The sequence below is a fragment of the Camarhynchus parvulus genome, chromosome 14 (genome assembly GCF_901933205.1).
Source record: "Camarhynchus parvulus chromosome 14, STF_HiC, whole genome shotgun sequence".
NCBI lineage: Eukaryota > Metazoa > Chordata > Aves > Passeriformes > Thraupidae > Camarhynchus > Camarhynchus parvulus.
This window is the reverse complement of record NC_044584.1, coordinates 11050370-11063587: the sequence shown is the minus strand read 5'-3', so window position 1 is coordinate 11063587 and position 13218 is coordinate 11050370. Positions and strand designations below refer to the sequence as shown.

General features: G+C 42.0%; 1 protein-coding gene across 1 annotated transcript; it reads left to right on the top strand.

Annotated features, from left to right (window-relative positions):
* Positions 1-7: 7 nt before the first annotated feature.
* LYRM1 (LYR motif containing 1) lies at positions 8-10372 on the top strand. Its single transcript, XM_030958188.1, has 4 exons — positions 8-137; positions 7175-7333; positions 8328-8420; positions 10033-10372. Exons 2-4 carry the CDS (start codon positions 7175-7177, stop codon positions 10147-10149), a joined length of 369 nt encoding a protein of 122 aa, XP_030814048.1. The 5' UTR covers positions 8-137; the 3' UTR covers positions 10150-10372.
* Positions 10373-13218: the final 2846 nt, after the last annotated feature.

Here is a 13218-nt window from a genome sequence, read left to right as displayed (position 1 = left end):
TGACGTACCGCGCGGGGGGCGGGGCGCGCGGCGCCGCACGCGCGGTGAGGGCAAGGCAGGGAAGGCGGCTCGCGCCTCCCGCGCCCACCGGAGCGGGGGCACCCGGCGGGGCGGGGCCGCGGCACGACTGCACCAAGGTAAAGCGGGGACGGGGGGGAAGGCGGGCGTACACGCCGGGAGGGCGGAGGAGGAGAGAAGCGGGAGGCGTGTGCGGTGGGCCGACCCCCCCCCTCTGCTTTGCGCGTTGGTTCCGCCCGGCTGCGGGGGCAAGGCCGCCCCGGCCGCCAGGGGCGCAAGGATGCCCAAGGATGCCCTCCACACCCGCAGCGCCCCCCAGTGGCCGCCCGGTTCCAGGCCATGGGGGGCGGCGGCGCCATCTTGACAGTGGCAGCGGCTGTGGGGGCGCCCGGTGGGCAGTGCTCAGTGACCCACAGCGGTCTGTGACCCACAGTGCTCATTGAGCCACAGCAGTCTGTGACCCTCAGCAGTCTGTGACCAACCGCGCTCAGTGACCCACAGCACTCCAAGTCCCCAGTGCCCACAGTGCTCAATGTCCACAGGCCTTGGTGCCCTCAGCCTTCATCTACCCACAGGGCTCAGTGCCCAGTGCTCCCTGACCCAAAACAGGCTGTGACCCACAGCGGTCACTGACCTACAGCGCTCAGTGCCCACAGCGCTCACTGACCCACAGTGCTCCCTGACCCACAGGAGGAGAAGGCAGCATCTTAAGCTGCGCCAATGGTTTAGGTTGGACACGAGGAAGAACATCCCAGAAAGGGTGATTAGAAGTGGGAATGGGCTGCCCAGTTTGCTGCTGGAGTCGCCATCCCTGGAGGTGTTAACAAAAGCCTGGACATGCTCTGGTTGGCAGGGTGGGGTTTGGTCACACACTTGACTCAGTGGGCTCAGAGATCTTTAATAACTTGCCTGATTCACAGCCCTCCATGCCCACAGCTGTGCTGTGGTTCTCAAATAGCAACTGAAAGTCATGTCTATCAATGAGTTTCATTGAGTGACCCTCAGAATTAAGCAGGAAAAGGGTCAGGGAGAATTTTGTCTCTGCTAGCATTAATATTTATACCTGTTCTTGAGCTTGGGAGCATTTCCAATGCTGGGAAATATTTCTATTCAGGCATTCAGTTGCATTTGGCTGGAAGCCAAGGTATGAATAAGGTGCATAAATCTATACTGGAGCTTGTGTCTATGTTGTTATATTTCTGTATGCTTCTATATTATATAAGCAAGGCCATCCAAGGATAGCTGAGAATTCATTTTCTCTGCTAAATTTCTCATTCTGCATTAAAATCTTTACTTATAAGTAATAGAGAACTAAATACACAGGAGAAGAAAATGGTATGAAAGCACGAACAACAGAGTTGGACAAGACTGGTAACAAGTTCATATTGCTTTAGAGTTTACCTGGACACTGTGCTTTTCATGAGAAAGCTAAGAAATAAGTAAAGCCATTTTTTTCATTTCCCTTCCCACAGTCTAAGTCAGCATTTCTGTTCTTCCTGAGGCTCCTGCAGCACAGGAGGCACTCCCAGGGCAAGTCTGTATGTCTTACTAAAACCAGATAATGCCTCGACCACCTCAGACTAAGAAAATGAAAACCCAGTGATCAAAAGCAACTAGAGTTAAGGGTTTCCACCTTCATTTATTCAAGTAAAAAAAATTGTAGAACCTTAATTTTGTGCAAATTGGCTTATTTGAACTGACATAGGAAACAGTGATAAAATCCATGTCCTTGCTTTTACTATTTAATTATATTCTCTTTGCATGCAGTTTGCTTTTTCTGATCAAAAGGCTGCTCCATATGCAAAAGCAAGCTTAAAAGAGATCCAAGTTCAGTCAGGAATCTGAGGCACAGATAGAACAGCAGAGTTCCCATCCCAGCTGATGAACAATGTGAGTACAATGACTTAGGGAGTCTGGTTCAGAGGTGTTGATCGGGGTTTCAGATCACTTCAGTTTGCCAGCAGAAAGACATTGGCATGACAAAATCCTAAACCCTGTGAAAGTCTCCCTGCTTTTAGATACCATTACTGAATATCTTGGTTCAGTAACTTCATTCTTTTTCACCAAATCTGCATATTTTTATGATTGCAGCTTGTAGATGGAAAGAGTGAGAAATAAATCTTTGAGTCAAATTGATGGGAATGTCTGGAAATTTACAGACTTGTGTCACTGGTAGAAATGAGCATGTAACACCATCACGGAAGAACGTGATCTTTCATTCTAGTCATTTTTCACCACGTGGAGATGGAATACTTTACTGTGATTGAGGTTTTGCTAGGATTTGGTTTTGTCTGAATATTTTAAAAAAAGTTATGAATGTTCAATCAAGAATGAAAATCAAATGAAATTTTCATTTTGCCAGTACATGCTGCAGCCACGTGTGGTCAGTGTTTGCAGGGTACTGTCACAGGCCACTGTGTCATTGATTTGAGTAAAAGAAGACAAAATTACTTTTGTGGAAACTAGGTTTTGAAACTTAATATTGCTGGAAGGCATGTGACGTCTCCAGCTATCACAGGAATCTGTGACCCTTTCTCTGCCCCCTGTGCCACAGGAACTCATTGTCTCAGTTGTTGTCCCTCAAGGAAATGACAGCCCAAACACGCTGCTGCCTTAGGAGCCACAGACTCATTGTGGCAGACTTGCATGAAAGATGAATATGGATTACTGACCTCTGTGCTGTGGAGAGCCCTGAAAGGAATGATTGATTATCTGCTGCATTAGCAGCAGGAGAGAGACTGCAGGTCACTTTTTAGCTAAGTGGCATCATTTAGCTCCTTAAAAAAAAAACCAGATATGTGAATTTTTCTGCATATCTTTAAATAAACATTAGCCAAAGAGGGCATTTGAAAATAGGAACTGTAGATTGGCATACAGGCTGGATTGTCTTATGGGCACATGGTATGAACATGGTGCTGTTCCCTACTACAGTGTTGATACATCAGGGTCTTGAATGACATCATTTACTTCAGTGACAGAGATGTGACCACAGCTTCATTTGGAAGGCAGTCAGCCCAGCACTTTGTCACTGTGTCTTTAGACTCCTTGCCAGTAGCAAACCAGCTGTCAAACAGAAGTTATGTTGCTGCTAAATAAAACATTTTACATCTGAGAAGTTCAAAGCTGCCTTTTCAAATTATTTCATGGAGAGTTTTGTTCCCCACCTCCCCTGAGCAAATCCAGTTTCAGCACCAGCACTAGGTGTGTGTTACTAACGTGTGCCCCAGTTAGCTGGGGTGTGAAAGAAGAGATCAATTGTTTTAAAATACTCTTTTTTCCCCATGGACTCTTCCTTTCAACCTTTATTTTCTAAAATCCTCTATGTAATCACTGCTGGCAGATTTTATGCATAAAGTGAGTAACTAATGCTTAATTTGAGAAGAAAGTATGAAATAAAATAGACTTACAGCTTCACAAGAGGAGCTGTGCAGAGGAGGAAGGTGCTGGACATGTGTGACCGGGCAAGCATCCCCTGCTGGGAAGCAGCTGAGGTTTAGCTGCTCCTGGATCTGCAGTCAGTCTTGGTGCAGCCTGTCTGCTGCCCTAGCTGTGCTTTGACACTACACTCTTGGGGTCATTGCATAGTGCAGTTGGCAGATTCCTTTTATTATTTTTATATGAACTTCTAGTTTAAATTCTAGACAAGCCTGCAAATAGCAAAATAAGACTGGTGTTTCATTGATTTTTCAGATTATTGAACAACCATCTAACAATCCAAAGGAATGTCTGTTTGTTTCCTGAAAGAAAAGCCTACTGTGTTTTATAGTCTAAGGGACTATTTGTTTTAATTAACAGTGAAAAAAGTTTGCACGTTCATCATGCAGTGAGTCATTAAGTGCTCACATCTCCTTTGGAGTTTGGGTACAATGGGATGTTTCAGGTGCTTGATTGATAAGAGGGGGGTGTGTGCGACCGGCTCTGCCCACACCCAGCAGGGCTCCTCTGGGAGGCAGAGCTTGGCTCCCTCCAAAGCCCAGATTCCAGCACTGGGTCCCAACTGCGACCTGCTCTCTTCCCCTCTAACACACCTTCCTTTGTCCTCTCCCGGTTTGCTTTGTGGCAGTAAACAGCCGAAATTTGCTCAGCTAATACAATAGCCCTGTACTTTCTGCCAGAAACGCCTGTGGTTAACCTCTGTGGGCTGCATGCAGCAGTAAAATGAAGGGTGGTAGAAGTTAAACAATGGGTGTGACTACCACAAGATGGGTGTTAGTGGGAAAGTGGTGTAACATCCACTTAGTATTCCAGAGATGTGAAATATAATTATGATTTAAATGCCAAAGATGTAAGTTGAAAGATGAGTAACTACAAGGACATGAAAGCCTCCCTTATCTTCCTTTCTATCCCACTCAGAATCATTTTGCACACCCACAAAACTAATACAAGTGGTGTCACTTGATGAAATTGCACCTGATACATGACTTGTACCATCACTTACATTTCTGTCAGTGTGGGCACTGTTTATACCAAAGGAAAAATTCCAATCTCATTTACAACATTTTAAGTTGGAAGTAATTTTGCTCTCAGTGGAATTACTCCCTATTTATACTCCCACTCAGATCAGAATCTGACCCAGGCTTTGAATTTTGTCTTATTTGCTCTCATCGTCTCCTATCATAGACAGAAGTCCTCAATCTGCAAAGGGCTCCTCATACCTTCATTTATGTATCTTTGCAGAAATGGCTTATGAGCAGGTCTGTAATGATAAGAATTGTTGACTAAATGAGCCCTGGGAGCAGCTGGTTGCTGAGTAGAGATGAGAAGCTGCTTAATGTCTTTTACATCATCCAGCCTATGTGGGAAGGAGAGCAAGAATGCAGAAGGGCAGCCCATGATGAGGGGCTACACAGTTCTGTAGCAATTCCAGCACAGAGGAGTAAAGAACAAAAGAGTAAGTTGTTGGTGGGGGAGGGGGAGCAACTAGTGGGGAAAATAATTGTTGGTTCTAGACTTTTCAATAAAATCTTTCTAAACAGATTCTTGGTATGTCTAATATCCAAGGGCAGCAGGTGTAGTCAGCTCTGAACAAAAGACATGTGCTGTCCCAAGCTGTCACTTTGGAAATTGTCTGATGCATAGATCAGAATTGAAACCTGTATTTTAAACATTTTTACCCCCAGGATTGTTCCTTTTATTTTCTCTTTGGATTACATGAAAACCTAACCTGTTATCACCTTCTCAGAGGTGACACCTTCAGATAAAAGCAAGAGGAGGGATGTCAGGAGAGGTTCTAGGTGAGGCCAGGATTTGCGACTCTGCTTGTGCTAAGTTAACCCTTGTAACTGAACTGTTTCTTTTCTGTACAAAATATGCACCTAGCAGGGGGAAGCAGTGATTTTTCAGATACTGGTACATCTATGCCTTTGTGTCTGACTGATTTCACTGCCTGAAATGGAGTGGATAAAGTGAAGCACCTACTCCAAACTGTTTGATGAGCTGGGACTACCTAGTTATATTATTGTGGAATTAATTTCTTAGAAATACTATAAACATTTACTAGAAGTACTTTCTGCTGTGTAGGAAGAATAATTTTCTATCTGGGGAAAAAGGATATGATTGGTTAAACATGTTAAAATACAAATAGCAAAACAAAAATAGCAAAAAAAATCTTAAGAATCAGAGAAAAATAGTTCCTGAAACCATGAAAAGTCTTTAGATGACAGCAACAGTTAAGGTAAGGCTAGGAATTTATAGTTCAGTATTTTTTATGAAAAAGAACCATGAGCTTTGGCTCCTGTGTTCAGGCTGGCATCTGTAATTCCAACTTCAGTGAGGGAAAGAGGATCAGGAGCCACAGGAGGCTGGTTCTGGTCAGCCACTGGGCTGGAGCTCAAGAACAGCCTGAGAAGCCTTTGGCTTTAGCCCCTCTTTTACAACCCAGAATTGCCACAGACTGCAGGGATTTGAGGCACAGCACACTGCCAAATTTTGGGGGCTGCATTAGGAAGCAGCTTTTCCTCATGGCCAAGAGTGTGCTCCCTCCAGGGGGAAGGTCAGGCTGTCTGAGTTACTCTGCTCCAAACTGTCCATTCCCAGCACGCAGGTCTGATTGCAGGGTAGATTCACCCACAGTAATTAGAGCTTCAGGTTGGCAAATGGATCCTGATAGTCAGATAATGTCCTGTCCCTGACACTTGTTCCTCATTGCATCCATGTACTCACTTGGCAGTGCTGCTGCACCTTCCTTTGGCACAGTGAGGTACCTTTGACAGCTGCAGTGCCCCTTGAGCAGAAGTCATTGTTTCTGTTAATTTAATTCATGACTGAAATTTTGTCATCCAGAAGTGGATTTGTCTCAGGGATATTTGCGGTCTGTCATGAAACAGTGTAACCAGTTACATGATAAAATAGTCATTTACATAAAACAAGAATAAGATTTCATTCTTTCTTCTAACAAATAGTCTTATCACACCTGGAGGCTGATTCAGTGGGCTCAGCAGGTTCACAGCTCACTGAAAATCAAGGCATTCAGGAGTTTCCTAAATCCACAGTTAGTCTGCCTCTCCTGAGTGCTTAGATAAAATAGCTTTCATCACCTTTTCATCACCTCAAACTCCAGCTGAATCATTACTGCCATGGTATCACAAATAAGCCTCTCAGCCCCTGGAGCCTATACAAGTTTTCAGCAATATTGTGGTGATTTTAACATGTATTTCATTCACAGATTTGCAAAGATAGGGTCAGCATTGGTACAACAATGTCTCAGGAAGGGGGATGTGTAGAGTTTCGGTGACTTGCCCAATGTCTGTTGCAAAACATCAATGAAACAGAACCCAGGCGTTCTCGTACCAGGCTTGATTCAGCAAAGCACTAAAACAAGTGCTTAACTTTGAGCAAGAGCTCAAGCTGTTTGAATGGAGATAGATTTAAGTATCTACATAAATACTTTGCTGGACTGAGTCTTCAACTTTCAACAGCTAATTATTGTTTACAGCCATTTCAGGGTTTTTTCATATAGCTTAGCGTATCTTTGGACAGCAGAAATATTTTTAAACTAATTTAATGGTGTGAACAAATGTCCAAATACTCAAATTTCAGTACTGATTGGTTTGACCACAAACTCCTGAAAAACTCACTTCCTTTTCAAACCAGGACACTGGCCTTTTGGCAACTCAAATGTTCATGCACATGTTGGGGGGTTTGTCTTGTTTTTTAGATGACACCAGCCACTCGACAAGAAGTTCTCGGCCTTTACCGCAGGGTTTTGCGAATAGCCAGGACCTGGCAGTCAGCATCAGGACAGACAGAGGAAACCATGAGAGAGAAGGAGTACATCAGAAATGAAGCCAGAACGTTATTCCGAAAAAACAGAAACGTGAGTGTCCTCATGGTGTTGAATTTCCAAATTACTCTTCTATTGCTCTTTGCACTCTGTGGTTGGATGCTAAGATAGGAACGTAAGGGTTGAGTTCCCAAAATTTCATTCACCTTAAATGCTGTGTATTTGGGTTACAGTTTAAATATTACCCTTAGAAAACTCAAACCTTATTTCAGCTCTTCATTAACTACTGTAGAAGTCTAAAAGGTCTTTTTTCAGTAAAAAAGTGCCAAGAAAAAATTAAATTCCAAAGATACTGCTTGTGTAATTGAAGCAGCTTTTGATCTTTACAAAGTTAGCTAAGTGTATCATTACCCATGCAATGGCAAACAGAACTCAGCAGCTTCTTTTTTTCTTTTCAAAGCAGCAATTATTGGCACTTCTTTTAAAAGAAGCGCTTTAATTTTTTTCTTAAGGAAGAAATTTCAAACCCTGGTAATCAAAGGCCCTTCTTGTAATTCGAGATCACAACACTTATTTATATCCCATATTGGTCTGGGATTAAATTGAAGTAATGCAAAATCAAAAAAAATGAATTTAAGTCATAATTCACACCACATTTCTCACTTCAAAGAGAGTTTCTGGATAGGATGATAACAGAATGTAGACCAAGCAGTGTCTTTCCTTTCTCCACTGGTGACCTTGCAGAGTGACAAACAGATGAGCATGGTTTTTTCATAGATGTAGTAGTAGTTTGCATGTGTATTGTCTTCTTACAGAGAAAATACCATGTTTGGGTAAAAAACTCCTTCTGTAGCCTCAGTCCTGACAGCCTCTGGGCGTTAACATTCAGCACCATCAAGCCCAGAACTGCTGTGTCCAGGAAAATACCAATGATACCTTTTATGGGTGTGAAAAATACAATTCATTGTATCCTTGAGTTTGCCAAAAGAAGCTAAGGAAAGCCACATGCTGGGCATCATTTACACTTGAGCTTCCAATTGCTAATTACTGTACTCCTATAAAGCATTTGTTTGTCTGATTATCACAGGTCACTGATCCAAAGCTGATTAAGCAGTGCATAGAAGAATGTGAGGCAAGAATAGAAATTGGACTTCACTATAACATCCCATACCCAAGACCTGTGAGTATAAATCACAAAGTCTTCACTGATACCTGCTGAGCTTTCCCTGTACAACAAAACCATCAGTTTCCATCACTCTCACTGCACTGCATTTTTAGATGAGCTGGCATTTAAATGTATGCTAAAGCAGAGCCAAATGTACATTGAGATGTTCTCTATCTTTCACTGTAAATTGGAGAATTTCTTCTCAAAATAAGGAGTCAAAGCCTAAATGGAATTGCATGAACTAAATTCCCAAGGCCTCTGAATATTTAGTCAACCAATGAATATAGAGAAACATGGTAATGGAATCAAATAATAGAAGAGAATGAGAGAATAAAAATACCTGATTACATCTACCATAGGTACAATAACTTTTACAGCCTACATTACTGTTAACTGTTCTCCTGGTCACAAATCAGGTTTTATGAAATACCTCTCTGTGTTGCTGCTTCTTTTCCCTTCTTCCTACAGAAGAACATGTCCAAAATTACTGAAGTGCTGGAATTAGCAGCAAAGTTTTCTAGTGCACCATTCAATACAGTTTCCTCACTGCCCAGTCACTTCTGTCAGTAATACTTTACACTGCCTGCTATAGAGGCATCCTCTCTACTCCTGTTGATGAGTTTATATTCTCACATCTATAGTTCCCTTATCAAGGCAGTCATGGTCAAAATTAAATTTTATCTTTGTCAGATGCTTGCCTAGACTGTGGTCACTGTTACCATCTGTTTCAATATACAGAACAGCAATGCAAAGCTGGCAAACAATGTTCCTAGAAATGGGCCTCAAATGTGTGCTCTGCAGTGGTTTCAAAATCCCAGAGGATCTGCTCTCTCAGACAAACTGGATGATTATTATTTTTCAGATTCTAGAAATCTCTACTGCTGCTTTAGTCAGTGCTTTTACTACTATTTGCACCTAAACACCCATCTTACAGGATGACAGCCTCAGCAACAGTAACACCTGACTGCTACCACCTACATTTTTCAGTCATTTCAGGGTTACAGCTACATGATTCCCACTAACAGTCTTATGAAATATAAAGACTTTGTCAATCAAAGGAAGAGTCTGTCACCTATTGCTCCTTCTGCTTATGGAGTCAATGACATTGATTGTGCATTTTAATGTGTCATATATATATAATCATGACAGTAAAAAGGCAGCCTTTCAGTACATACAGTTTGGGGTTATTTTGTAACTTGTTAAGTAGGTATGAATAAATCACACAGTGATTCAAGACATTACTCAAGAATTTTTAGGGTTTCTAGTTCTTGCTGTTCTGGAACATTGTCAGCCATCCTATTTCATCAAGTATCATTGCAGTCTGATACCAAACTGCAAAACAAAGTTACTAAGGCCTTGCATATATAAGATTTTATTCAGGCCTAAAATAGATAGGATTTTAATAAACAGAACAATTAGTTCTGTCATAGTTACACCACCAATTAGTTCTGAAAGTTATACCACTAATCACTCCTCAGAGAGTGCTCCTCCTAGAAATCTAATAACCTGGCTTGAGACAATAGAGTTACCCTCTCCAAAGTGTGAAGAAATGATTTAAAACTCAGTGAAACTTAGTCTGTATTTTTCTTCCCAACATGCACCTAACTGGTGGGATTTTCTTTTCCAGATCCATCTGCCTCCTATGGGCCTTGCCCACAAACAAGGCCGTACATTGCGACACCAGGAAAAGTTAAGGAAGATTTCTAAGCCAATATATCTGAAATCCCATGATGAAGTTTCATAAGCCACCAATTTCATTTAAGCTGTGGTGTGTAATCACATCCTTTAAACTGTGAACTGCAATCCAGGTGATTTGTGTGCACGACTGTGAATAGTGCGGTCACTTGCTCACACATTTCCTGAGGCCAAAAAGCCAATTGATCCATTGTGTATGATGGATAAGGTTGGTTTAGTATTTATTACATGTCAACCACTGACTTGTCAATAAAAGTAACACTTTTTAATGAGTGAGGTGTGATACAAAGATTACTTTGACATCAGGACAAACTGCAGCAGGATTTCAAACTCTGTTTATCTGTAACAGGGTTCTCTGCGGGTTTGAGGGGTCTCTGTGCTCAGTTGTGACTCAGGACTGTGCCTTGTGTAAGGTCAGCCAAAATCAAGGAAGTCTGGGACAGTCAAGCAGGCACAGTTCCTCCAGAGCTTCTGAATGCCAGTGGGAATACAGTCACTGCAGCATGCACCTGCTCTCCTTCCTTCCTCCCTGCTCTGCCTGCTGTCCCTGGAGGAGAGCTCCAGTTTCACAGTACTCTTATGGGGAAGTTTTGTTTCTGGACAGTAGAAGAGACAGCAGAAGTGCCACTACTCCTTTGCAAACTGCAGAGGAGTGGCCTAGACTCTCTATGTCAGCTTTTTTCTCTCTTCCTTTGGAGAGGGTGTGGATGTGAAATGCAAAGTTTGGAATGCTATTACACAATTCTGAGTAAAACATTCCAGTGTTGGGTTCCTCAGGTTCCCATGTATGGACTGGCTGAAAACTCTGCCTTCAGGATATCACTATGGGAACAAGCTTAGGATGCTTTGGTGTCCTCACTGTGTTTTCACATGGTCAGCTTTTCAGCATAATCAGCACACTGGCTTTCTCAACAATCATTTTAATTTTAGTGTTAATTTTGAACTCTTATGTTATGGATAGAACCCCAACTTTAGTAAAAGAAAGTATCTACAAGTGTGCTAAGTTTGAGGGGTATTTCTGTTTCCCGGGTGCCTCATGAATAGAAGTAAAATGAAATTAATTTTCTTTTCTTGGCCTACCAGTTGTTTTGGCTCCTTTGCAGTCCTCTGATTTTACCAGGCTGTTGACATGTTCTCTTCAGGAAAGCTGGGGGAGTCTTCCATCCTTCAGGCTTGAAATACCAGGGGCTCCAAGCTTGGACAAGAGCCACACTGTACTGGACACTACCTAAGCACAGTCCAGAGCAAGGACAACCTATTCCAGCCAGACTTTAATAGTGGCAAAAAAGAAGAAAAAAGCAAATTTGACATATGCATGTGTGTATGATTTCCTTTTAAAGTGAGAGAGATCGATGAAATCTCATTTCTGAGCTCACCAAGTCATTCAAAACTCTCCAAGCTCTAATAAACAATGACAAAGAAATAATGCTGTCTGCCTGAAAAGTAAGTTAGAACTGGTCCTGTGCAGAACAGACTGACAGTCCCTCCCCAAAGAATGCACTTTTAAGAGTGAAAAAAGTACAAGCAGATGAGAAAGTGTAAGAAAACAATGAGAAGAGTGAATCAGCATGACAGGTACTGGCTAGCCCAATTTCTCACTACCCTTTATGGCTCCAGTCCACAAAGGTCTCTATTCCCATATAATTATTTCCTGGGAATGCCTCATGTGGGGAGTAACAGGTAAAATGTCATTATTCTGTCAGTGGAAGCTTTGCAAATTTACTGCTGCCAGGAAGACACAAAACAAAACTCCTTTAGCCCAGGAAAAGGGGGATTGTATTAAAAAAGGAAAAAAAATTAACATGATTGCACACACTGCTTAATTCTTCATTGAAAGAAGTCTAAATACAAGCTAATCTGATATCCTAATTGTGATACAGCAGTGTAGGGATGCATCAACTGAGCCCAGCCAAAATGTGCAGAGGCAAGGGGTTTGAATGGAAGCTTAAGCTCACTCTTTGTCATTAAACTATCATTGAATCTTTTGAATTGCTGAAGTTCATGTGACTAATGAAGGCCCTGATGCTCTGACACATCAGGTGAATAAACAGCCATGGAAATGAGCAGTCTAAATTTACTGTCTGTGTTACAGTCACAACTCTTTCCTAAGCACATACTGTAAGATGTAGATTATTTCCAAAGAACAGCCCTAAAATTACAGAAGATTTACACCAAATTGAAATAACAACAGGAGTTTGAGTTTACTTCTGAAGGAAAGTGCAAAGAAGCAATTTTTAAAAGGTTCAAAACCCCTCAAGTAACTCAAATGAGTATCCACTTTCTTAACTGAGAAACCAGCAAGTAACAGCATCACATTATTTGAGGTGCCTTAAAATGCTAGACAGCCTAATAATTCTTCAAAGGGGTTGAAAAATTATTAACTGGTGCTTCATCCTCATTACTCTCCATCACCAGAAGGCAAAGACTGAAATTTGTTAAAACCTCAGGCTGTTCAGCTGAAGGAAGGATTAGATCAGCTCTTTTTTCAAGTCTAGAGAGCAAACCCTTTCTTACATAGCTTAAGTTAGTCAGTATGGAAAGAAGAATCTAAATAGAGTCCTTTGATTTTGGAGGTCAAACTGACCCAACTACCATTCTGAGGGAGTTTCATAAAAAAAATTCATCTGCAACTCAGTCCAGCAGGTAGGCAGACATCTCAGCTGGTACTCTTGTATTAGATGCCAAGGCCCTTAAACTTCTGTCAAGAAGTATCCCAATGATTGCACAATATGTCATTCCTGCACATTAATTTTACTTGCAAAAACAGGTTGTCCTAAAATGCCTCTGCTTTCTGCAGAATTTGTGATGCACTGGATTCACCCAGTCAGTGTACACTCTGTCCTGTACTTGCTGAACCTTCTCTTACTCCCCTTCCAGTAAATACTGTCATTTTCCAATTTATCAGCCTAGTCAGGAGATGCTTTAGAATAATTTACAAGAAAATGGTGACATTAACTTCATATTCTTCAGAAATAAAAGTCCTGAGTCAGTTGTATGAACTCTCCTGCAAGCCCACGGGTAAGCAAGGCAGTGATAATTTGTTGACACAGTATCTGGCCTTGAATACCTAAATAACACCACCTTTCTGCAAGTTCTGTCCCTAAATCCATCATTACTG